A 27,073-nucleotide genomic window follows, 5' to 3' on the forward strand; every position below is an offset into this window, starting at 1 on the left:
AGTGGTGCCTGTGGTCATCGGGGCCCTCGGGGCAGTCACCCCCAAACTGGAGCAGTGGCTAAAACAGATCCCAGGAACAACATCAGACATCTCAGTCCAGAAAGTTCTAGGCACAGCCAAGACACTGTGCAGAACCCTAAAGCTCCCAGGCCTCTGGTAGAGGACCCGGGCTCAGAGGATGAGAGAGACCACCCGCAGAGGGTGAAAAGGGAATTTTATATATATTTCTCAAATATATTGTATATTAAATGTGCTAATCAGCTGCTTTCACTTGTAAAAACAATACCTTGTTACCACAGTTGCTCATCATAATAACTGTCCAAAAGTAAAAATGTAAGAAGAAAAATCCTTCCTGCTGTAGAACATCTGAAACCAGAGGGAATAATTGTCCTAACACTGAACAACTCAAGCAAAACAAGAATAAAAATCTACAAATGATCACGTCAGAACTAATATAACAGAGCTACCCTAATGGCTTATAGTTCAGAATTTACGGTAATCTCAGTTTCTTTTACATACAAATGTTCCAGAATCTTTTTATTAATGCTTTTCTGGTACACCCATAAATCTGACATACAGCCACTCTGACTCTGTGGAGGTTTATAAAAAGCTACTAAAAGCATTTTCATTTTCCCAAGCTTTAATCTCTTGATTTTACCATGTTACTTATGTTTTTATGCTTTAAGGTTTTAAGGTTGATTTTTATTGTAGCACATTGTGATTTTACATCTGTGAAAAATGTTATATAAATAAACGTTACTTACTTACTTCAATGCTAACCATGTAGCAGTAGCACGGACGTCCCATAACATATTTTATGATGTATGATGTAATAGGATTAAATGATCTATAATAGAGGCTTGTGGTTTTGTATTTATTGCATATTTATGATCTGAAAGAAGCTTCTGTAAACCTTTGGTCTTTGCCTTAAAATATTAGTAAAACTTTGCTCCACAACTGTCCTTTCACACACAGTGTGACATAGCTTCTGATATTTAATGAATGACTAAAACTATTTTGGTTGTTGTTCTTCTATCTTCTTCTAGTTCTAAAAGAGAACAAAATTAGGATCAGTGGATGTTCTGTGCACAATGAAGAGCCTCACCTTCAAAGGTTTCCCTTTCCTGTCACTAAACTCAAATGTCATTAGTCCACATTTCCTGACATATGTTTAATATAATGTGCAAGTGCAATGTTAAAGCCAGGTGTCATTGAAAAGAAACAAGATATACCCCGGTAATATTGTACATTCTTGTAGTAGGGAGAATGAAACCTTTCAAATAATTGTTCATGGATGATGCTGAAATTCAAATGGTTGCTTCAGACCATAAATCAACATTATTATTTGACTTCTGAACTGAAAATTCCCTGATCTACAAATTGAATCAAGACAGAAACAGGTTTCAAACAAGAATATTCTTTTTCCTTTTTACTGAGGAAGGTAAAGATTTTGAAAGTAAAACCAACTGGAAACATTATGAAAACATGGTTGGGCCAATTATAAAAAACTTAAAACATATCAGATGAGATCAACACCTTTTTAAGAATGTCAGTATATGTCTTGACTATCAAGGCATGCTGATATAGTTGATTCAATGATACGTCATCGTTTTTTTTTTTTTTTGTTTTATCGCACAGGTGGGGTCTCTTTTTGTGGGCTCTAGTGTCCCTTTTTCAAAGTAGGCTGACAAGAAAGGGGGAAGGAGAGGAGGGAAGACATGTGGGTCGCGCTAACCCCTCCGCCACCACGGCACGCCCATATGTCATCGTTTTTACAAGATCCGTTCTTCATTGAAATTGGTTCATGAACTAGATAAAAAAAAATCTTTTGTGGAAAGTCAAACCAACTCCTGATAGAAGTTCTCTATTTATAGATTCTTATTTATTGAAATTCACTGATTTAGTAGAGTTTCAAACTGCACAGATTATGTTTAAAGTCAGAAATAAAATATTGCCAGAAAAGATTCAACAATTATTTTCCGATAGAGTGGGGGGATATGACTATAGAGAAAACCTTAACTTCAGAACCTTGAAGGCTCGTACAACAATGAAAACATTGTGCATTTCGGGGGTTGGTGTGAGGATCTGGAATAAACTCTCTAAAGAGCTGAAGCAAAGTCCAAGTATGAGACATTTTAAGAAAGGTCTCAAGGCAGCTATTATTCAAAGTTATAAGGAAGAACAAGGGGGATAATTCTGGTTGGGAACCAAAACTTTAGGTAGGATGTCATCAAGTAGGTGGCATGTCGGCGCAGGTGTGGGTAAATATATAAAGGTATGAAAATAACAGTGTATTTTGTCAATAAGCAGATGGGTGTGTATATGGGTGTATATACGTATATATGTTTGTATATGTAAATATATATATATGCATGTGTACAGATGTGTATGTGTGTGTATGCACTATTTTCATCTAGCTGAGGAAATCTTATTAGACTTATTATTTCCTTTGTCAGAAAGGATATCGGACATTGAAAATACTGTGATAAATTACAGCTGGAAATGACTACATAAGTTATACTTCAGCATACTCCTTTTCAGACTCATAATCACCGATGTGATGTGTTTCTTTATTGTTTTTTTGTTTCTTTTTTTTTTTTCTTTTTTAAAAGAAATATATTATGTACTTTGTGTCGTTTACACTGTCGGTGAAAGGTTTGTCTGAAATAAACTAAACTAAACTAAAACTAAACTAATAAACTAAACTTCTCCAAGGTTGCCGCCATCTACTAAGGCCAACATAGGTCTTGGTAGATGACCTATGTTGGTCATCTAACCAACATAGATTGGTTGGATCTATGTTGATCCAACATAGATCTAACAAACAAACTAACCCAATTTGTTAGTTCATATCTGGGAAGCTAAATCCAACAGGACTAATGGTGTTAATTCGTGCTAGTCCTGATGGCTTTGTGCTGGATTTTGAAAGCTACATTGAATAGATACCTTCACTCAAGTTCAAAAAATGAGAATTGGTGGAAATGCAGTCTTGCATATGCTGAGACATTTCCCAGAGGACCTGTGGTCTACTTTGACTGGTATTTGACCTCCACTGGTCTTCTTGATGCATGTTTTACAAGTTTCCTTTCTTAAACATATTTGATTCAGATGGTTAAAGTTCAACAATAGTTATTTTTTTAAAACCTAAATTGCGTGAATGATGCTCTTTACAAAGACTTCAGGGGAGCTTCTTCAGGGGAGCTTTACTTTTTTAAAATTCATATCATATTACCTGTCATAATACTTCTATCTTCTTCCTAATGGAATTTACATCACCATCGTTTTACCTGTAAAGAATAAAGGTAAACTACAATGTCTGTTTTTATGAGGATTGGTTAAATAATTTTTCACAATTAAAATGTCTATATTCATTAATCAGACCTATTTTATCTCATGGTTTGTTGCCAGTATGCATATCATCTTTCAGCCACTGGGCTGGTGGTTCAGGCCAAAAGACAATCCTGATGCCTTTGTCCCATAGATTGCCGCAAGGCACGCGGCCATCTGTACTACATGTCAGCATTACATGCACCATGTTCCAAATTATTATGCAAGTGATATTTTCTCAGATTTTCTTAAATGGTCAATACAAATGATGGTCAGTATAATTTTCAAGTCATGAACTATTACAGTATAAATCAAATTTTACTGAACAAAGATCCCCATGAGAACAGTATTTTTTTCAAAAATAAAAATCAAAATGCACTTTTCCAAATTATTATGCACAGCAGATTTTCTAAACATTTTATGGATTATAAAGAACTGCATTCTTTGAATGTGCAGCATTAAGTGGTACTAAAATCAAAAGCTATTTCAATCAAAAACATCTTAACAGACCGAGTTCCATGTTAACATTGGACCCCTTCTTTGATATCACAGCACAATTCTTGATCCATTGAACTTGTGAGTTTGTGGAGTTTCTGCTTGAATTTCTTTGCAGGATGTCAGAAAACCTCCTCAGAGCTGCTGTTCTGATATGAACTGCATTCCACCCTCAGATCTTCTCCTTGAGGAAACTCCAAAGGTTCTCAATAGGGTTGAGGTCAGTGGTCAGAGGAGGATGGTGACCACACCATGAGTTTCTCCCCTTTTATGCCCATAGCAGCCAATGACACAGTGGTATTGCTTGCAACATGAGATGGTGCATTGTCATCCATGAAGATGATTTTGCTACAGAAGGTACGGCTCTTCTTTTTGAACCATGAAAGAAATGATCAGTCAGAAAGTCCATATACTTTGCTGAGGTCATTTTCACACCTTCAGGGATTCTGAAGGGGCTGACCAGCTCTCTCTCTCCCCCCCATGATTTCGGCCCAAAAAATGACTCCACCACCTCCTTGCTGACGCCACAGCTATGTTGGAATGTGGTGGCCACCCACCACCAATCCACTACTGCGTCCATCTGGACCATCCAGGATTGCACAGTAGTCATCAGTGAACAAGTCTGTTTAAAAATTAATCTTCATGTACGGCTGGGCCCACTGCCACCATTTCTGGTTAGGAGTGACCCAATAGTAGGTTGATGCACCGCAAGCCTCTGGAGGATCCTCCACCTTGAGGTTCCTGAGGCTCCAGCAGCTTCAAATAACTGTTTGCTGCTTTGTGAGGGCATTTTAACAGCTGCTCTCTTAATTTGATGAATTTGTCTAACAGAAACTTTCCTGATTCTGTCTTTATCTGTACAAACCCATCTTTGTTCTGAATCAGCCACAAATCTCTTCACAGTATGATAACGCTTCAGTTTTCGTTAAATATCTAATGTTTTCATACCTTGTCTACACTATCTGATGATTTTCGTCAGCAGAGATTCTTTCTCTTTCCAATATTGCTTGAAACCTGTGGCCTGCTTAATAATGTGGAACATCCTTCTTAAGTAGATTTCCTTTAATTGAGCTCATCAGACAAACTAATCAACCAGCTCTCTGAAATTAATTAGTGATTCAAAGAGCCCTGACACACAATACAATCTATAAATTTAATAGCACCACAAAAAAAATTATCTTTATGACACTTAAATCCAATTTGCATAATAATTTGGAACACGGTGTATAGTAACACCACCAGAAGCCTCTGAAGCACCACACTGGCCACATAGGCTTACCACCTGGAAATGTATGCAACACACCTGGTATTTTCAGAGGTAGGCAAACATAACATGACCATACCACTGCTTGGGAGCATGTCATCATGACATGTCATACATTTATACCACAGGCCACTGCTCTGTGCAAGGCTCAAATATCTATATGTCAAATGCCTTTTCAGGAGGCCATACTCCTAAGCCTACTAAAAATAGCTCCCTTAACTCATAGGCTTTCCATGGTGCTTGGCAGCATTCTAGTGGATGGGCATCAAGACGATGACATTACCACAGAATCAGAACTTCAGGATGCCAAACTTTGAACTTGAGGTCTTCCACTTTCTTAAGCCTAGGCAAGTTTTGATGTTACTGTGAAGATCAAAATAACCAACATACACCTGGATAAAGTTCAGGAGATAAAGACTTACTTCTTTGGACTGAACAGTTGAGAGAGCACATTTGCCTTTGCGGTGATGGTGAAATGTACGACAGCATATTAGGACCATTGCAGATAGAAAAAAAGGAGGAGTAAATAAGAAAAAACTATGAAATTTGGGGGTTAATAAAAAAAACGAGGACATTTCTGAGCTCCAAAAGTTAAAAAGTTGTGAGGAAAAAAGTCTGAACTTTTTTTATTCCAAGCAAATTTTTGACTTTTTTTCTATCAACACCGACTCTAATACACCGTTGTAGAAATTTAACTGGTGTTGCAGTTGAGTGCTTTTGATTTTTCTGACATAGTTGTTGCCAGAAAAGATGCTAAAACATTGTTGCATGTTGCACCTTTTAACAGTAAGAGAATCTAGTCAGAACAGTTGATCATGGCTTAATTTCTGGGATATCGTTTACTATCAGATACTTCAAGCAAACATTCAAACAACCTGTTCTCTTCCCTTCCCAGATTTACATTATCAACCATACCAACTACTATCTCTTCAAACAATGCAGAACACTGACCTTTTCCATATCTGTTAATATGTTAAAAGTTAGGCTGGAAGAATGGCACAAGCAAAGTCTGCCTACATTTCATAGCATAATGTGACTTTATTAATTAATTGTCATCAAAAGCAGTCTTATTCATTGTTGAATGGTTCCTCTACAAAACCTTCACCATAATGCAGCATAATAATACTCAATAAACAAAGTGACATTGCTTTATTTTTCTGACATCATGTTTGAGCTGTTAATTTGCTTTTAACAACATAATCGGCTTTTATAAATATACTTTAACACAAGACAACTTGAATCATCTCAAAGTATTTGGTCCAACTTATATTAGCAACGTTACTTACATTTTCAGGAAATAACAATGTTTTTGTCCCATTTTATGTTAAGTGTTCAAAGACATTTTAAGTTCATTGTAGTAAAAACTACAGAAATGAGTGGAGTTGAAGTGGACGTGATTTCAGAACAGTGTAGAGCTCCAAAATTTCAATTAAAAATTAAATACTAAAATATTTCTGATGTGATTCCTTAAAGGATCTTATCCTCAAAAAACCATGATTGTAAGGATAATACAATCTAACTAAGTCTAGCTAAAAGTTGCTTTTAGCATAGGTAAGGGTCAGAACTTAGACAGACCAGTAAATCGAGAGCTTTGCTCTTTGCATCACTGCTGCTCATCCAAGAGAATTGTGACTTCTTTGATTGCCCAAACTGTGCATTTAGTAAGACACCTATATCTTTATGGTTGTAAAATGTGAAACATTTTAAGAGATAGTTATACATAGTTTTTCTCTGTTGTGTTAGATGTGGGGACCATAAAAATGTACTTAAAAACTGTCTGGAAACACACTAGTAACACACTGGAACACACTAGTGAAACACTATGTCTTTAGCTACCACACAAAGCAGGACAGGATTAGCAGGAATGAAAGAGTTGGAGCAAAATGGTGGAAGAGTTTGTAGCTATGTTTGTTTTGCAGGTCATGTGTTTCAGCCCACAGCAAAACCACATGTCTTATGAATAGAGGCTCTCTGTGGAAACGGGCAATCTCAGGCCAAGAGGCTTCAGGACAGTAAGCAGCGGAGGTGGGATCAAGTCATTGTATTGCAACTTACAAGTAAGTCTCAAGCTTCTCCACCAATGTCTTGCATCAAGTCCCAAGTTGAGTTGATGTCCAAGTCATTTGACACAATGTCTTTTAATCAAAGTAATGTTTACTGTATATATTTGACCTTTTGCACGGGAGCTGCAATGGAAATTTCGTTGAATTCTGTTCAATGACAATAAATGCTATCTAATCTAATCTAATCTAATCTAATCTAATAAAAGTTGAGATTTTTAATCAAGTCTAAAATATGATTTAGTTTGCCAAAACAACCAGCAACAGGAAGTAAATTTCAAAATGAAATGAAAATCAGAGCTTATGTTGCTTCTTACAGTAAATATTAAACTAAACTTGGACAGTTATGAACAGACTGATTAATGCATCATAATAAAAACATCAGATTATAAAAAAATGTTTATACAATTTTATAAAAAATAATTTTGTTGTCAAATTCATTTTATAAGACATTGTTATGGTACTGTTATCTACCAGCTTTGACACACTGACTTTTCGGTTCAGGACCAAAGCTCAGAGATTTTCCAGGTGCGTATAGTAATCAGAAAAATAATTCAATGCAAAAAGGAAAACACTGGGAATGTTTACAATAAGCAGGTTGCAATACTAACCATCTGATTTAAATGTTAATCTGAAATCTTTCATCAGTTCTTATTGGACTATGACTTCCCAGGCTTCATCATTAAATTTGCAAGCAAAAAAGGCCCGTCTGTTAAGCTAACATTAGGATAACATTAAGATATTCTGACACTTCTAATACATTAGTCCCTTTGCTAGCTTTGATTAATCACTCTTTGTGCAAGTTTAAATTTCAGAAAAAAAGTTAAATGTTTTTATCTCTGTACTTTACCCACGTTTTATTAAGTTAAATTTATTATTTCTTTATCACCTTGTAGTCTTTGCAAGCAAATTTAAATTATACATAGTTTTTCTCTGTTGTGTTAGATGTGGGGACCATAAAAATGTACTTAAAAATTGTCTGGAAATTAATAAATCTGATTCAAGAATTTTATAAGACACACTGTAAATGTAAGGTGGAAGGGTCCAGGGTTCTCTTAAACAGGCAATTTATATCTTTCAAATATGCACGTGGAAAAGTAAATAAATAAATAAAAGTCTTTTTAGCATTATAGAGTCATCAAATCTAAACTTTAGCAATGATTAATTATCCCTAAAAAACAGGTGCCATGTGGGTAACGGAACAAATATTCTGTCGGTGATCCATCTGCTTGTCAATCAAAGTCAGGTTATTTAAATTGTACCAATTCAACAAATATTATCACAAGGAAGGCAAATTACAATAAAGTCAATAACATTCAATCATACAGACAGATTCCAAATCACTGCATACATTCCAAGTGATCCTTGTTGTCAAACAATGCAGTCAAGTTCTGTTTTTTATTTGAATTAGTCAAACAAGTTCTGTGTAAGGAAACCCAACAGCTTGCATCTAGTTATTGTTTTGCAACACTGACTCCTCCTGTACAAGCCACAGTGGATAACTGCATGAAATGTGTTGTTGTCTTTGCAGCAGTCCCTCATTCTGAGCATGGATGTAGAGAGAGCAATAAGGAAAACCCCCTTTAACAGGAGGAAACTATCAGCAGAACCAGAACCTGAAAAAGGCTCAGTAAAAAGGACCATATGCCACGACTGACTCCAATTTTATGTCGCTTCAGTGCTCTGTCTGGGATTTCTCACATTGAGCTCGAACACTTAGAGGAATTTCATCCATGCCAATCAGTGAATAGAAGGAGGTTGTGAGCAAGGACGCTGGGTTACACATACGTCACGGCCAAACATTAGTGATTGAGTAAAGTCAGATCCAATTATTTCAAATTTCAATAGAGCCCACACTTCCAGCAAGCAATGATTTTTCAATAGCTGAGGGCCCACATTCTCCATACAAAGTAAAGCGTATAACAAGGGGCTGGTCTACACTTTAGAAAAAGAAAAAAAGGGACTGATTTTTACCAGACTATGATCACAGGAGTAACAACACTGGCAAGACTGTTCCTCAGCACCACCAACTCTCCACGAACCCACTGCGTTTCATTAACGTCAGAAGTTATTGAAACACAGTGGGAATGACACAGGGCAATGTACCGGGTAAAACTCTTGGAGGCAGAGGTTTTGGGGTTCTCTGCTGTTTGGTGACAATCCTCCTTTAGTGCGTTCTGCCTTGGGTTACTGAAACATTACAGTAGCTGTTGGTTACCAAATGTTCCCCCAGGTACCGACAAACTAAAAACACAAAGGAACTTCAGTTAAACTCCATCAAGTATTTACTTTGATGCAATCTCATTGCCTTTGTCACATTCCCTCATATTTTTACTGATAGTTCAACACTCAAACGTCAAATACTTGAAACACATTGCTCCACCTCTTGAAGTCACCAAACATGTCGTCTGGTGTTGCACAAACACGAGAAGCAAAGCAGGTAGATCAGGGGATGTTTAAAAAGTGTTGGGTTCTAAAACAACGATGACTCTCTGGATGAACAGAGTGTGTAACAAACCTACTAAAACAGCACGAAGAGGCTCATGGTATTTCTGAAAAGTGGTAAGAAGACATCCATTGTAGCAGATCCAGCACATTGTTCTATTGTTGTGTTTGGATAGGTTATTTAAGCAGCCAATAATATACTAAATTGTTGGCTGCATAACAATATACCATAACATGAGTCATAGAAGTCTCGTGTTATGAAGGAAGACATGAGACTTCCATTTTAACTGTTAACTGGGTTATTTTCTCCTTAATACTCTATGTTGCCAGCTGTTTTCAGTCATCAACTTAACACTCAGAGCTTCAACCTGAACACCAGGACTGTAATGGCAACACAGCTCACACACTGAAAAATACAATGAACTGAACCAGAAGTATTAGTTTGCCCTCGGAAGTGGTAACACAGCACTAAACTCATGCTTATGTCACTTCCTAGAATAATATTTAATGCAACATTGCAAAAAATGCAGAAAATGTCAGAGTATTATATATATATATATATATATATATATATATATATATATATATATATATATATATATATATATATATATATATATATATATATATATGCTGCATTCTTGAGTCTTGAGATACTTGGCTATAAGAGCAGCCATGAGACCCAATACCCACCATGGAAAAGACGGTTAGAGGCTAAAATCAAGGTAACAAGGAGGGAAGTGAGCCAACTGTCAGAGCTCCACAAGGGTACAATGAAAAGACCAGTACCCAGAAAGTACAGGCAGATGCCCATACCTGAAGCACTCGAAACTGCCAAACAGAGGCTCCAAGCCTTGGCCAGCCGCCTAAAGAGATACACAAGGGAGAATGAATCCAGAAGGATTAACTGGCTCTTCTCCACTCAACCAGCTAAGGTGTACTCTCAATGGCAGGGTAATAACAACAGAGTAGACCCACCAAGGCTGGAGACTGAACAATACTGGAAAGGCATATGGGAAAGGGAGGCGTCCCACAACAGCAATGCACAGTGGTTGATCTCTCTACGAGAGGACCATAGTAACCTCCCTGAGCAAGCCTTGGTAACCATCACTGTGACAGATGTCCAAGAAAGAGTCTCAGGTATGAAAAACTGGACAGCACCAGGGCCTGACATGATCCATGCCTACTGGCTAAAGAAACTCACTGCCCTCCATGAGCGACTGGCAGACCAAATGAACCAGCTGCTACAAAGTGGGACTCACCCTGAATGGTTAACTGAAGGGCGGACAATCCTAATCCAGAAGGATCCATCAAAGGGTCCAGTCCCACCCAACTACTGACCAATAACCTGCCTCTCCACAACATGGAAGCTCATGTCAGGCATCATAGCGGCCAAGATAAGCAAACACATGGATAAACACATGAGCACGGCACAGAAAGGTATCGGTGTAAATAGCAGAGGAGCCAAACACCAACTCCTCGTAGACCACACAGTTGCCCGAGACTGCAAAATCCAACACACCAACCTGTGCATGGCTTGGATTGATTACAAGAAAGCCTATGACTCAATGCCGCATACTTGGATCATTGAATGCTTAGAGATGTATAACATCAACAGGACTCTGAGAGCCTTCATTGCAAACTCGATGAGGCTGTGGAAAACCACCCTTGAAGCCAACTGCAAACCACTTGCACAAGTGTCCATCAAATGTGGCATATACCAAGGAGATGCTCTGTCCCCGCTACTGTTCTGCATAGGCCTGAACCCCCTCAGCCAAATTATCAACAAGACTGGCTACGGATACCGACTCAAAAATGGGGCCAACATCAGTCACCTTCTCTACATGGATGACATCAAGCTGTATGCCAAGAGTGGGCGGGACATCGACTCACTGATCCACACCACCAGGATCTACAGCACGGACATTGGGATGTCATTCGGACTAGAGAAGTGTGGTCGGCTGATCACCAAGAGGGGGAAGGTCATCCGCACAGAAGGGGTCTCACTCCCAGAAGGAACAATAGCAGACATAGAGGACAGTTACAAGTACCTAGGTATACCACAAGCAAATGGCAACCTCGATGAGGTCACAAGGAAAGGAGCCACAGCTAAATACCTCCAGCGAATAAGGCAAGTCCTGAGAAGCCAGCTCAATGGCAAGAACAAAATCCGTGCGATAAACAGCTATGCCCTGCCAGTAATCAGATACCCTGCTGGAATAATTAGCTGGCCAAAGGAGGAGATAAAAGCCACTGATATTAAGACTAGAAAACTACTAACAATGCATGGAGGGTTCCATCCCAAATCCAGCACCCTGAGACTGTACACGAGCCGCAAGGAAGGAGGCAGAGGACTAGTGAGTGTGAGAACCACAGTCCAGGACGAAACAACTAAGATCCATAAATACATCAGGGACAAAGCCTCAACAGACAATGTGCTCAGTGAATGTCTCAGACAACAGGGAACGGAGGATGAGGTGCCAGAGATACCATCATGGGAGGACAAGCCCCTACATGGGATGTACCACCAGCAAATAACCCAAGTGGCTGATATCAGTAAATCCTACCAATGGCTGGAAAAAGCTGGACTCAAGGACAGCACAGAGGCCCTCATCCTGGCCGCCCAGGAACAGGCCCTAAACACCAGAGCAATAGAGGCCCAGATCTACCACACCAGACAAGACCCAAGGTGTAGGTTGTGCAAGGAGGCCCCTGAGACAGTCCAGCACATAACAGCAGGGTGCAAGATACTGGCAGGGAAAGCGTACATGGAACGACATAACCAAGTTGCAGGCATAGTGTACAGAAACATCTGTGCAGAATATGGACTGGAAACCCCGAGATCAAAGTGGGAAACACCCCCAAAGGTGGCAGAGAACGCCAGAGCTAAGATCCTGTGGGACTTCCAGATCCAGACAGACAAAATGGTAATGGCGAACCAACCAGACATTGTCGTAGTGGATAAACAACAGAGGAAAGCCGTTGTGGTAGATGTAGCAATACCAAGCGACTGCAACATCAGGAAAAAGGAGCACGAGAAACTAGAGAAATACCAGGGCCTCAGGGAGGAACTGGAGAGGGCCTGGAAGGTGAAGACCACAGTGGTGCCTGTGGTCATCGGGGCCCTCGGGGCAGTCACCCCCAAACTGGACCAATGGCTACAACAGATCCCAGGAACAACATCAGACATCTCAGTCCAGAAATGTGCAGTCCTTGGCACAGCCAAGATACTGCGCAGAACCCTCAAGCTCCCAGGCCTCTGGTAGAGGACCCGAGCTCAGAGGATAAGAACCACCCGCGGTGGGTGAGAAGGGAATTTTATATATATATATATATATATATATATATATATATATATATATATATACACACATGTAGAAAGAGTTGCTCTGAACACATGAAATCACAATAAAATCATTGGAGGTACATGCAGGTTGATATATGAGGTGAAAACTAAACATAAGGGGTGTAGTGATACCTAAAGCTCACAAGACACGATACTGAGGTCACAAGACAGATGAAATTTTAAAATTGCTTAAAAGAAAACTTAAAAAAAATCAAATTTATGTTTCATAAAGGTCTTTATTTTAGGTCTTCATTTTGCCACAAACTCAAAAAAATTCTTTTTTCTGATATATTTTTATTTCTTCAGACCTCAGGAGAGTGCTTCAACTATGAATATTCTGCAGCACAACATTTCCCAGCAACTATTGATAGCTTGCTGTGATTGTTTTTTAGCTCAATGTATCCAAGATGTCCAGCCATCAGTTGTAGTGATGCTTTCTGCCTCTTTCAGTGTTTGAATAACTTGCAGTGTTTACAGTGGATACCGAAAGTATTCAGACCCCTTTAAATTATTCATTCTTTGTTTCTTTGCAGGCATTTACTAAAATCAAAAAAGTTCATATTATTTCAATTGGGTTTAGGTCAGGGCTCAGTCTGGCTCAGAGTTGTTCCGAAGCCACTCCTTTGTTATTATAGCTGTGTGTTTCAGGTCATTGTTTTGTTGAAAAGTGAACCTTCGACCCATTTGAGGTCCTGAGCTCTCTGGAAGAGGTTTTCTTCCAGGATATCTCTGTTTTTGGCCACATTCATCTTTGCTTTAACTGTAAGCGGTCGTCCTGTCCCTGCAGCTAAAAAACACCCCATCGTTTCGCTGTTGGGATTGTACTGGGAAGGTGATGAGCATTTTTGTATTTTTCTGTCAAGATGGGATGCTGAGTGTACATTCATGAGAAATAATATGAACTTTTTTTATTTTAGCAAACGGCTGCGATTAAACAAAAAGTGAAAAATATAGAGGGGGTTGAATATTTTCTGTACCCACTGTGAATCCTGTTCATGTCTTGTCACTCTGTTGCCATTAATAGTTGGGTTAGGGGGTGTCAACACTTTAGCAAGGCAGTGTCGTTGCTGGTAGTAAACAGATGGGTAGATGGTCTGTTTACTGTTAGGTCTGAAATAGTGCAGGGCGTCTCTGTGTCGGCTGACAACCAGCCAATGAAGGACGTCACACACCTCGGATCCTCTGTCCCTCTCTTGGGCATGGGGCCTTAGAGGGTCGAGGAGAAATTGGCAACACTAAGCCACTACTGGCATAGTGTTGTGTGCATTTCATTGCAGAAAAGTATTTCAATTCTACACAAGAAATAAATCAGATCAGTTGCTTACAGCTAATATAGGCTGTGTGTTCACCAGCAAGCATGCTTTGTCCCATTGTGGTGACCAGAGACACGCATTCACACTATACAAAATAACGTATGTTCCTTTATGAAGACAGTAGTAAACAGATGGAGGTTAGCAGTGCAAGCAAAATGATTGGGAATAAGAGAAGGAAGTAAATATGGTTACCAAGTCAGATTTCTTGTTGTAGCCAACTGGGTCAACAATGAAAACATTTTTTCTGAAGTACTTTAGATGATGTCTGAAAAGCTAGACTTTGTTGTAGGGCTTATTTGTTCCTTCAAATCAATGTTATTATAGGTTAATATAGCGTGTTTGCTAGATTTATTAGTTATTATTATTATTTAAATATTGTTTAGTTTTAGTTTTGCCACACTTTGGTTAATGTTTTGGTGCAGAAAAATTATAAACCTTATATGTATAATATAATAGCCTGGCCTGGTCATTTTATATAAAGTTATACAGTTATTATATGATATATAATTACCAATGAAATAACAAAAACTGAAATTCAGTCAGCATTTTGTTAACTGAAATAAATAAAAATAGTAATTAATGGGGGAAAAACTATAACTAACTAGAGCTATATTGTGCATGTAAAAACTAACTAGCTTTATACTTTACAAATACAGAACAAATGTAGAAAATAGCATCTACTTAGCAAACCAGAACAATTGGAAACAACATTTTGTTTTAAAAACTTACTAATCAAGACTCTCCTGCTAGATTATGACTTGTGGAGTACTTATTACTTTAGACCAACATTTAGCTTTATACTTTAATATCGGAGCAAGTTCCAGAGTTTCTAGCTGCCAGGGACATTGCAGCAAAGACATTAAGGTTTCTACCACTGTCTCATTCACATGGAAAGCACTTTAAGCTTCAGGATGGAATTACGCAACACACAAACACATTGAGCAGTATTTAAAGGCAAACTGTTTGAGTCAGTGCCCCATACAAACTTTAATCATTAAGGTGTAGGATGATGCTCCTGTGAAAACTGTGTCTTAGAACAAAACCAAAAGTAACATTACTATAAGGTTAAGTGTTGCTTATTTGCAAAAAGAAAAGTCTACCTTTAACCCTCTTGCCCTGTGAGCACACTACAAATAGCTCTTTGAAGGTTAATGAAAGTCATTTCTACCTTTCTCTTCTGGCATTTTCGCTCAGCAGCTGCTCCAAACGCTAAAAACAGTTTTTGTATTTCAAGAAGAATTACAGGTGAAATCCCAGAAACCTTTTCAGAGTCCACTGACAGTGTTGGAACACATCCTCTGCATGCAGCAAAGCTCTGGTGTAATGAAAAGCACAGAGTGAGCTTTCTGTCCGCCACTATCTCTGGAATGAGCTGGAGGTCTCTCTCTCTCCCACCTCTCTGAGTTATGGCAAATATTTGTTATAAATAGAAGCATGCAAAGCTCAAAGAGAATGTCACCTCCTCCTGATGAGCTCCTACTGGGTGTGTCCCAGTCTTCCTAGTCCACACAACACTCAACTTCGACAGCTCATTGATAACCTAACCATTAAGAATGCCAGAAAAAAAGGGAAAATCATCAACTTGAATTGACAAATATCAAATATTGGTCATTCTGAAAAGTCCCACTGAAAGGTAGTCAGTGAACATATCAATGGCAAAATGAGAAGTTTCAGGTTTTGATTATAAGCTGTGTAGGAATGCCTAAGCTGTTTATCTAAATATCTCATAAGATCACAGTATGAGGATGGCACTTTTTTATGACTCTCTTACTAGTTATCTGACATGGTCAAGTAGTACCGGCTGCTTCTTTTGTAGAGGTTTGTGAACTGGATCATTGCATTAAACACATTAAAGGGAAAGTAAAGAGCTTATTGTGATTTTGACCTCTTGAAGAGTTAATTCAGACTCAAGACCGTTCCTATCAGGTTTATTCAGTGTAAGATTGTGTTACATTATTCTCAGAGGAATATAGCTCAGAGTAGAACTCTGAATCTGCAATTTATGTCAGCAGGGTTGGTTAAAAGAGTGCATTGTTTTAGATTTGATGATACAAATGGATCTTGTGGTTTGGGCATTTTCATGTCGTTGTGCCAGCAGCTTGCCAGGCTTATCCCCAAGCTCAAAATTCTTTTGTTGTATTTTCCAAAGCGAGTTACTAACCTAGCCATTCACAATACCATTGTATTCATATTTAAGTTTCAGTATTTCCCTATAGTCATCAGGGGCCTCATGTATCACAGAGTGCACAGCTTTCACACTAAAACTTGGCGTACGGACAAATTTAGAAAAGTGCCGCGCACAAAAAAATTCAAATGTATAAAACCATGCGTGTGCACATACCAGCACACCTTTCCTTTATAAATCCCAATTTGGGGGAAATGGAGCGCAGCTGCTGGTCTGCACTGTAGCCACCCACACATAAAATAGTATAAATACCTGTTTAGAGTTAATCTACTAATCCAACTCCGTGTCCAATGTGTTACATCTTTGTGTGACAAAAACTGAAGAAATTTACTATTTACTAACCTGTAAATTTTATCTGCCATTATTTATCTTGTATTATATTATATACATATATAATCCGTTCCCTAACATTCTTGTATAATCTGTATAATCTGTGCATATAGCTCCCATATTTATATTTATACACAATATCTATATCTCTTGCTATAACCCCTTATAGTCCATACATACATAGTCTTGTACATCTGTAAATAAATATTTATATCTCGTAGAGCACTTCTGGATAGATGCAAACTACATCTCGTTGCTTGTACTTGTGACAGTGCAATGACAATAAAGTTGAATTCTATTCTATTCTATTTACATTCGAGTGAGGTTTTCAAATCCTTTTATCTTTATTTTATTTATTTTGTGGGTGAGGGTGTGCATGTGTGTGTGTTATGTTCTTGTCTTAGGATAAACGCAGTTCAGTTTCATTGTTTACATTTATACAATAAAGATGAAAATTATGAAAAAACCATCAGGTTCAATGGTTCTTGGTCTAAATAATGCTGATGGGGTCAGATTTCAGTGTATTTAGGTGAGTTTTGACACTTTGTACTTTGATATTGTCCACAGAAAAAGTTTGCATGGCTGCCACACATTTTCACGCCAGAGAAAAAGTGTGCATATATTTACGCAAACTTTGACGCAAATTTCATTTTTATACATGCCAACTTGTGCGTAAAATATGATGCCGCACATTTTTTGTGCGCATGCAGGCTTTATGCATGAGGCCCCTGGTGATTTAGAAATTTGGAATTCCTTTCCAAGCGGGGGTGAACACTGTTGATTTAAAAAAAAGGCATTTTTCTCTTTCTTTTATAAGAGCTGAGGTGTAGGAAATTATATTGCCACACAAAATTCCAATAAAATGTAATCAGATACTTCACCATTGTAATTTACTTCTATAAAGTTCTTTAATTTTGAAGTTACGTTTTTAGCAAAGTTGTTGTCAATAAGAAGGCTCGCATTAAGTTGCCATAAGTTATCATAAATCAGTATATTATTATTTGTAGAATTAGCAGTTCAATAATATGGTTGTTACTTGTCGGGAAATAATCAATCCTGCTGTAAGATTTATGTATATGTGAATAAAATGAGTAATTTCTACATGATGGATGTTGAGCAGTCCAAATATCAACCATATTCCTAATTTTTCTAGAAAAGGGTGAAGAAAACAGTTCAAATCACTTACAATTATTACATTTGAATAGTCATCATCTGGAAACAAGTCAAAAACTTCTCTAAACTAAACTTTAAATGAAACACATGTGCCATTCTTGATAAAACATGGACATACTATCTTCAGCCAATATCTATAAAGCGACCAACACTTGAAGTGACAAGGGCAAGTCAGGCATCCCAACAACATTCCATTGAAACCTTTGTGTATTAGCACAAAAGAACCCACTGTTTAGCTTTTAAAGAAAAAATGGAAGATGATTAGGTTCTCTTCAATTGCTCTTGGGATTATATCAATGACTGTTTTATTAATAATGGAACATCCTAACATGACAATACTGTATATAGAGAGTAGCAAAACAATGACTTTATTCTTCATTCAGCTAGTACAGGGTCACCTTAGGGTAATGATGATGATGTTGGACCTTCTCCATGTTCAAGACTCCAACAGAACAATGGCCACCTTTATAACAGTAAACTACCCGCTCCAACTCATTAGGCAGGGAGCCAGACAAGACTGAATCACATGTCCTGAAGGAGTGGACCATCGCCATTACTGGTCTTATGATTGATCCTCAAGTGCGTGACCTTGTTAAATATGCTTTGTAGTGTAGAATGTAGCTGGTATATCACTTTGAGAGTGAACAAAACTCTTGCATGAACTATACGAAGAACAAAATTGAAGAAACACTGAAACTAAATGCAGAAATGAAATGATAAGGCAATATGCTGGTATGACTGAATAACAGAGAAATAATCATAAATTCAAACAGATGAAAACCATTGGCACAATGCTACTTGACACACTCTGTGTTGGTGTTTGCAAAGCAGCGAACCAGGAAGCACCATTCATTAAGTCTGAGCAGCTGAGTGCAATGATTGGAACCATAATGTTAATTTTCTTTTAAGATTCCATCAAATTATTTGACTTTTTGGAGGCCTTAATATATGTGACTTGGCAGTCATCACGCCTGTGTGAAATTTACATATTTTAAGGTAGTCACAAAAATCACAACAGAAACGGCTCAACAAGCCCCCTGGCAACTTTCAAAACACTTTGTGCATAGACCTTACTTCATTGTAGAAGCACGATAATTGGTACACTTGTACAACTGCTCAAGGCCTACAGAAAAGTCTCTTGCACCCATGGCCTACACCAAACAGGACGTTGTATGGGGGAATTTTTTTTGCTGTAATTCAAGAGAACACATTTTCAGTCTGAAAGAAGGATTTCAGGTCTTTTGCTCTCAAAACTTTTAATACTTTTGCTTACATTTTTATTTTGAAAGCAAGACTTCATATCCTTCTTCTCAAAACTTGTAATGATTGTACTCAAAACTTCTCCTCGCACTCACACTTAGTCTCTGCTCACTTTTGGATACACCTTTTGGCACAATCACCTGGCAATCTCTCAGCCAATAGAATGAAAGTGTTGTACTGGGTGCGTTTGTTTCTTTCTAGCAGGTGTGCCTGTGTGGCTTCTATCGATTGTAGTAAGCTGCGCCACCCCACTGGTGACTAGTGGGTGAGACACAGAGGCTTAAAAGCTGGGGAAGGTTGTGAGTATCTTCACTCAGTCTTCTTCTTCAAATTCGCTGTAATACATACCTCTACAAGAGTCAGTATTTCTGCCAACAGCCATCACTGTCTTGAAGAATGGGTTAATGAGCTACACAGTTTAGAGAAACATGGATGAGCAAGTTTGGTGTAGAGGAGCTTCACTAGTCTGGGCAGAACCTCACAGAACAACTTTAGGATAAATTAGAGCAGAGACTGTAAGCCAGGCCTTCTTGTCCTTCATTAGTATCTGACCTAACAGATATGATCTGAAATATCAAAATTCCTATAAGCACCTAAATCCTGTGGAAAGTTTTGTCAGACAAGTTGAAGCTGTTATAGCTGCACTGTGGGCCTTCATTCTAAACCCTAGATATAAAGAATAACACAAGTTTGTATGTGTGTGAAGGCCTATATTTCTATTTTTGTCACTCGGTGACCCATTCCCAGTCATAAAATATTGCTAGCTAAATTAGCGCTAACTAATTTAATTTCCTTTTGGGATTAATGAAGTATTTTTGAAATTGAACAAACTTTGCTGTGCAGAAAATCATTGGAGTGTGTGTCAATTACCAAAAATTTTACAAAAAATACAGATATTGGTTGATTTATTGACAGTGTTGAGTCGAATTTATTTTATTGATGATTTCTTGATATCTTGTAACGTTTTTTAGTCAACTCTGATTCTTTTTACATGTTTAGTAGAAATAAATTTTGACTAAATACATGGGTTTCTTGGTTAGATATACATATTATTGTCACAATAAACATATCTGTACAATGTTTTTTGTGTTTTACCCTTTGTACAAAGACATACAAGCTATATAGTAGGGTCTGTGTGATTACAGCTATTTATTGTTAGCCTCAGCTTGTAGTTTTACTCTTTGCAGTGTAATAAATAACTCCCTTTGAATGCATGGTTGACCTTGATGACTACTGCCATATCAAAGTGTCTCCATGTTCAGCATAGATGTTTGAATTAACATACAAGATACAACAGTTTGGGGCTAGGAAAGTAATGTATAATGGAACATATTACTGTTTTTGTTTTTAAGAAAGTGACAAAAGACTGCTGTTATTCTCACAAATAAAATCTAAAATGTGTCAAATAGTTTCCAATTGTGTTTTTCTCCTCTGTTTATTTATAGAATTGTTTCATCTGGAGGCAGATCATTGTATTCCAGCTTCAGTCTAATATATGTTTAGCACCTCTGAAAAGTCACATGTGAACAAACTGCTTTTGAGAGGGTAAACATGCCATTCCCCATGTCATCAAAGGCCTGTGTAAAACAGCAGGGTGAGGGGAAATGTCACAAACCAACACCAGACTGCAGGCCTAATTACTGCTCTGAATGTGTGTTTGTGAGAAACACCAGCTTAGGGGCTTTGTACCAGTGAGCTCAGTTAGTATTTACCTATAAAAAGGCTGTGGCATCCTCTCTGAGTACACACAGGAGCTGTGTCCATTGCTTTTTCACTTGGCATTGGTGGGTATAGACTGCAGAAATAATCCAGTCAAATTTGTCTTTAAACTGTAGTATGTTGGATTTTATTTCAGAATGAATTTTTTAACATGTCAGATTAGAAATAAGACCAGAAAATAGTCATATACAGTATTTTATCATTATATCCTAAATGCTTTAACTATATTTGAAAAGAGCCATATGTTAATCATAAACCTGAAGCTTTTTCTATGAGAAACCCACAAACATTTTTTTACAGCTATGAATAGGCCTGTCGCGATAAACGATAAATCGATTAATCGTACGATAAATTAAAACTATCAACGTCATTTCAATTATCGGCATTATCGTCTCTTCCGTCCTTTTTCTCTTTCTGTTGATGACACCGAATGAAAAAAGGCTCAACTCCGGTGCTCTCCACTGACCCTCCTTCCTCATTTCTTTAGTGTAATGCCCAGCGCACACTACACAATCTTAGAGCTGTCATTGTCGGCCCATTTTCAAAACCTGACTGACCACACATTAGCTGACAGAAATCCTAGGTATAACGGTTCGATCGGTTCGTTCCTGCCGTGTGGTGTCCAACAATGGGCACAAAATATTGGCTACAAGTCCAGTGAACTAATTTTAAAACCAGGCATTAATCAATGCTTTACTACAGTCTACCTGCAATGCATGTGGCTAGTGTCAGTGTAAAGTCCTGACTGAATGAAAATCATTAGAACCTATTTATCTCACGTTAATGAAGAACAGCTGAAAAGTTACGGGGTTTATCAACTGCGGTAGCAATTTCGCTCCAACTCCTCTCCTTGTCATTTCTATATTCTTTGCATGTTGAATAAACATTAATGTTGTTTCCACATATCATCTCCAATGTCCGCTGGACTTCGGGTTGCGCCGTGTCAGCTGTTTGGGATTCCCCGACGTAATTTCCCCTCAGAAAACACGGAGGAGAATCCGCGCTTTCTGATTGGCTACCTGTCACATTCAACAGGTGGAGTTAAAGCTCCCAGTGGGTGAAAACCCCTGATTTGGATCGGAGCGGCAACGACGATCTACCGTAACACACCACACAATCTTAGAAAGACCAACGTTTTAAGATTGTTGTAAGGGGAAAAATAGGAGCAAAAAATCATGTAGTGTGAACTATTGCATCAGGTAGTCGATGTGCCCATCTTCTCTATTTAAATCTAATTATTACTGAAGGGCAATATAGTATACACACTTCATAATCTGCACTCTTTTGGTTGAATGCAGTATTTATTTCCACTTTGGCTTTATGTTGTTTAGTTTTTATCAAGTACATTTTTTGTTAATGGAGACTGAGAATCCATTTTGTTTTTGGTTGTTTTGTTTATTTTGTTTATTAGTTCCAGTGTTAAATATTCTTTTGAAAATAAAGTGTATCTATCTTTGGCAGGAAATCGCATGCATTATTACGTCATTTCCATTACATCAGTGTAAAAAGGTCTTCAAACAATATTATCATTTATCGCAATAATTTTTTGAGACAATTAATCGCTCAGCAAAATTTGCTATCGTGACAGGCCTAGCTATGAACATAATTTACACCCTTAAGTCTAGTTCCAGGTGCATGCATATATGCTGCATGTCATATCGAAAAAATCAGAGTTGTGAAAAATCATCATAGTTATAAAAATAACTATGATAACTATGATAACATAATAAATATAAAGACATTTAAAGCATGCTACTGAGTAAAAATAAATCCATCCATCCATCCATCCATCCATCTTCTTCCGCTTATCCGAGGTCGGGTCGCGGGGCTAGCAGCTTCAGAAGGGAGGCCCAGACTTCCCTCTCCCCAGCCACTTCTTCTAGCTCTTCCGGGGGAATCCCGAGGCGTTCCCAGGCCAGCCGAGAGACATAGTCCCTCCAGCGTGTCCTGGGTCTTCCCCGGGGCCTCCTCCCGGTGGGACGTGCCCGGAACACCTCACCAGGGAGGCGTCCAGGAGGCATCCTGACCAGATGCCCGAGCCACCTCAACTGGCTCCTCTCGATGTGAAGGAGCAGCGGCTCTACTCTGAGTCCCTCCCGGATGACTGAGCTTCTCACCCTATCTCTAAGGGAGAGCCCAGCCACCCTACGGAGAAAACCCATTTCGGCCGCTTGTATCTGCGATCTCGTTCTTTCGGTCATGACCCAAAGCTCATGACCATAGATGAGGGTGGGAACGTAGATCGACCAGTAAATCGAGAGCTTCGCTTTTTGGCTCAGCTCTCTCTTCACCACGACGGACCGGTACAGCGCCCGCTTGACAGCAGACGCTGCGCCAATCCGCCTGTCGATCTCCCGCTCCCTTCTTCCCTCATTCGTGAACAAGATCCCGAGATACTTGAACTCCTCCACCTGGGGCAGGACACCCCCCTTGACCCTGAGAAGGCACTCTACCCTTTTCCGGCTCAAGACCATGGCCTCGGATTTGGAGGCACTGATCCCCATCCCGGCCGCTTCACACTCGGCTGCGAACCGCTCCAGCGAGAGCTGCAGATCATGACCTGATGAGGCCAGTAGGACCACATCGTCTGCAAAAAGCAGAGACGAGATCCTAAGGCCACCAAATCGGATCCCCTCAACACCTTGGCTGCGCCTAGAAATTCTGTCCATGAAAGTAATGAACAGAATCGGTGACAAAGGGCAGCCCTGCCGGAGTCCAACTCTCACTGGAAACGAGCCCGACTTACTGCCGGCAATGCGGACCAGACTCTGACACCGGTCATACAGGGACCTGACAGCCCGTATCAAAGGGCCCGGTACCCCATACTCCCGGAGAACCCCCCACAGGGCTCCCCGAGGGACACGGTCGAACGCCTTCTCCAAGTCCACAAAACACATGTAGACTGGTTGGGCGAACTCCCATGCACCCTCCAGGAACCTACCGAGGGTGTAGAGCTGGTCCAGTGTTCCACGACCAGGACGAAAACCACACTGCTCTTCCTGGATCCGAGGTTCGACTATCCGACAGACCCTCCTCTCCAGGACCCCTGAATAGACCTTGCCAGGGAGGCTTAAGAGTGTGACCCCTCTATAATTGGAGCACACCCTCCGGTCTCCCTTTTTGAACAGGGGGACCACCACCCCGGTCTGCCAATCCAGGGGAACTGCCCCCGATGTCAATGCGATATTGCAGAGTTGCGTCAGCCAACACAACCCTACAACATCCATAGCCTTAAGGAACTCCGGGCGGATCTCATCCACCCCCGGAGCCTTGCCACCGAGGAGCTTCTCAACCACCTCGGCGACCTTGTCCCCAGAGATTGGAGAGCCCAACCCAGAGTCCCCAGGCTCAGCTTCTTCAATAGAAGGCATGTTGGTGGGATTGAGGAGGTCTTCGAAGTACTCTGCCCACCGACCCACAACGTCCCGAGTAGAGGTCAGCAGCACACCATCCCCACTATAAACAGTGTTGGTCCTGTACTGCTTCCCCCTCCTGATACGCCGGATGGTGGACCAGAATCGCTTCAAAGTCGTACGGAAGTCTTTCTCCATGGCCTCTCCAAACTCCTCCCACGCCCGAGTTTTTGCCTCAGCAACCACCCGAGCCGCATGCCGCTTCACCTGCCGGTACCCATCAGCTGCTTCCGGAGTCCCACAGGCCAAAAAGGCCCGGTAGGACTCTTTCTTCAGCCTGACGGCATCCCTCACCGAAGGTGTCCACCAACGGGTACGAGGGTTGCCGCCGCGACAGGCACCGACAACCTTGCGGCCACAGCTCCGACCGGCCGCCTCGACAATGGAGGCACGGAACACAGTCCACTCAGACTCCATGTCCCCCACCTCCCCCGGGACGTGTTCAAAGTTTTGCCGGAAATGGGAGTTAAAGCTCCGTCTCACAGGAGATTCCGCCAGACGTTCCCAGCAGACCCTCACAACACATTTGGGCCTGCCAGGTCTGACCGGCTTCCTCCCCCACCACCGGAGCCAACTCACCACCAGGTAGTGGTCAGTGGACAGCTCCGCACCTCTCTTCACCCGAGTGTCCAAGACATACGGCCGCAGATCCGATGAAACGACGACAAAGTCGATCATCGAACTGCGGCCTAGGGTGTCCTGGTGCCAAGTGCACATATGGACACCCTTATGCCTGAACATGGTGTTCGATATGGACAATCCATGACGAGCACAGAAGCCCGAAGAGGAAACATGGGTCCCCCCCTTAAAAATAAATTTGAGTGAAAATAAATTTTTACTCAAAAAACAATGAATCTCCCTTTCTCCAGTCCATTCAATTATGTTTCATTCTCAAGTTTGGACAGAACTAGCCTAGCTTCTCATAAATGAAGCCAAGAAGGCATCTGAAGTTTGACAGGTATGTGGCAGAACTGGAGTTGTCAAAATTGAGCGTGTACCAGAACACTATTGGGTGAGTGTTTGTGAGATTTAAAGTCACATATCTCAAATCTTTGTTCGCTCACACAGACAATCTCACTGTTCCTGGCACAAATTATAATGCAAAAGTAGGAATGGGAATCGAGAACCGGTTCTTGTACAAAACTGTTTCTCAGTAGTTCAATTACTTGGAATTCCAATTATCGATTCCCGTAATTTGTGACGTATTTGCATGAAAACTTATGGCACACGCTCCGCATTTGCTTTAGAAAATATCCAAGATGGTATCGTGGTGTCATGTAGAAGTGTCATGTCATGTCGTGTCATGCTCAGGTCCCTCTTGAAAATGAGATCTAGATCTCAACGGGGTTTACCTGATTAAATAAAGGAATATATAAGTGGGGACCCAAATGCAGCAGGCAAGAGATGTCAGGTGGTGTTGAAAATGTAATACAAGTATGAAGAACAAAAACTTACAAAAACGGGAAAGTCCAGGGGAAACAGCAAAAAACCAAATGAATCTGAATCCGGAGACAAGAGAATACCAAGGAGATGAGATGAGATGTACAGTAGGTAGGTGATGAAAGTAACAGGATGGACTGACTACTACTGGGGCTGAAAAGCTGGGGAAGGATGTGATCAAGACAAAGCCCTGAGCTGATGTACTAACAGATTGTAGGTGTGACTGGTTGGAACTGGAACCAGGCTGAGGGGCAAATGGGGGCAGAAAATGCCACAGATACCTGGAAGATTATACAGGGAAGCAGGAAATACTGTAACTATGAGACTAAAGAGAACAAACTGCAGAAGAACAACATTAGAGATGTGTGGTCAGGGATGAAGAAAATTACAAGCTTCAAGCAAAAGGAGGATCAGATAGATGAAGTCTGGACAGAGCAAATGAGCTGAACACATTTTTAAACAGGTTCAGCTCAGGAACAAGCTCATCATCATCCTCTCCTGTCCCCATCCACACAGACATCCCACCCTCCTCTGAACCACAGCTTTCCTGTCAAACCTCAGATATTTCATCTTCCACCTCAGTTATGGACTCTTCCGCCACAAAAAGAAAAAGTGCTCAGTGTTTCATAAGTAAACACGGATGCTAACGGTGGAGCAAAGCTTACGATTTTGAAGTTGTTGTCTGACCAGAGCAGCACTGATCCTCATTATAGTCCGTTATGATTGTTGTTTTTATTCCTGCTTGGGCGTATCAGGATGCACCCCTGGGCTACAGCGTACTATTTGTACTAGGTTAGATATTCTTCATGGTATTTCTGTGAATCTAGATGGAGCGCATTGGCTCAGTCAAAATGAGATTGAGAATCAGGACAGAATTAAGGAGAATATTGGAATACAATGAGGCTCCATGCCCCTTTGTAAATTGCACACAATAATAAAAAGTCAGTTTAATTCAATAGAATCCCCACTCATAAAGCAAAAGATGCAAAGATATTTGTATATGTGAAGTGACACCAGTGTGGATGTTGCTGTGTTCCAGGCAGGCACAAGGTCAGACTTTCTACTAGTCCAAGTTCCAGACAAACAATAGCGTTTGGTAAGAGCTTTCACAGGCAGTTTCCAGCTGTGTGCTAATGGATTTCTGCTGTCTGGCGAGCCAGACACACTGCATAAATCTCATTAGTAAGTTCCGGGTATTCTCATTAAAAAACAGGGCAACCAGGATGTTCAAAGGGGAGGAACAAATCAACAGTCAGGTAGTATCAGCTTATTAACTCATTATGTTTATTAGTGAATCAACTAT

At 40.0% G+C, this 27,073-nt stretch overlaps 1 protein-coding gene across 11 annotated transcripts in view; it reads right to left on the reverse strand.

Moving 5' to 3' along the window:
- Positions 1-27,073, reverse strand: part of ablim2 (actin binding LIM protein family member 2) — a 134,939-nt gene that overhangs the window by 104,356 nt on the left and 3,510 nt on the right. For 5 of the 11 annotated variants that reach the window (XM_023346298.1, XM_023346301.1, XM_023346300.1 and 2 more), the window contains exon 1: positions 15,419-15,597. The exons of 1 other annotated variant lie outside the window; for it this stretch is intronic. In XM_023346298.1, coding sequence (XP_023202066.1) covers positions 15,419-15,434 — 16 coding nt within the window. In that variant the 5' untranslated portion in view covers positions 15,435-15,597. Of the gene's footprint in view, positions 1-15,418; positions 15,598-27,073 lie in introns of those variants that run through there. 5 more of the 11 variants (XM_023346307.1, XM_023346303.1, XM_023346306.1 and 2 more) reach the window with 3 other exon arrangements.

Source organism: Xiphophorus maculatus, chromosome 14 (assembly GCF_002775205.1).
Source record: "Xiphophorus maculatus strain JP 163 A chromosome 14, X_maculatus-5.0-male, whole genome shotgun sequence".
Taxonomy (NCBI): domain Eukaryota; kingdom Metazoa; phylum Chordata; class Actinopteri; order Cyprinodontiformes; family Poeciliidae; genus Xiphophorus; species Xiphophorus maculatus.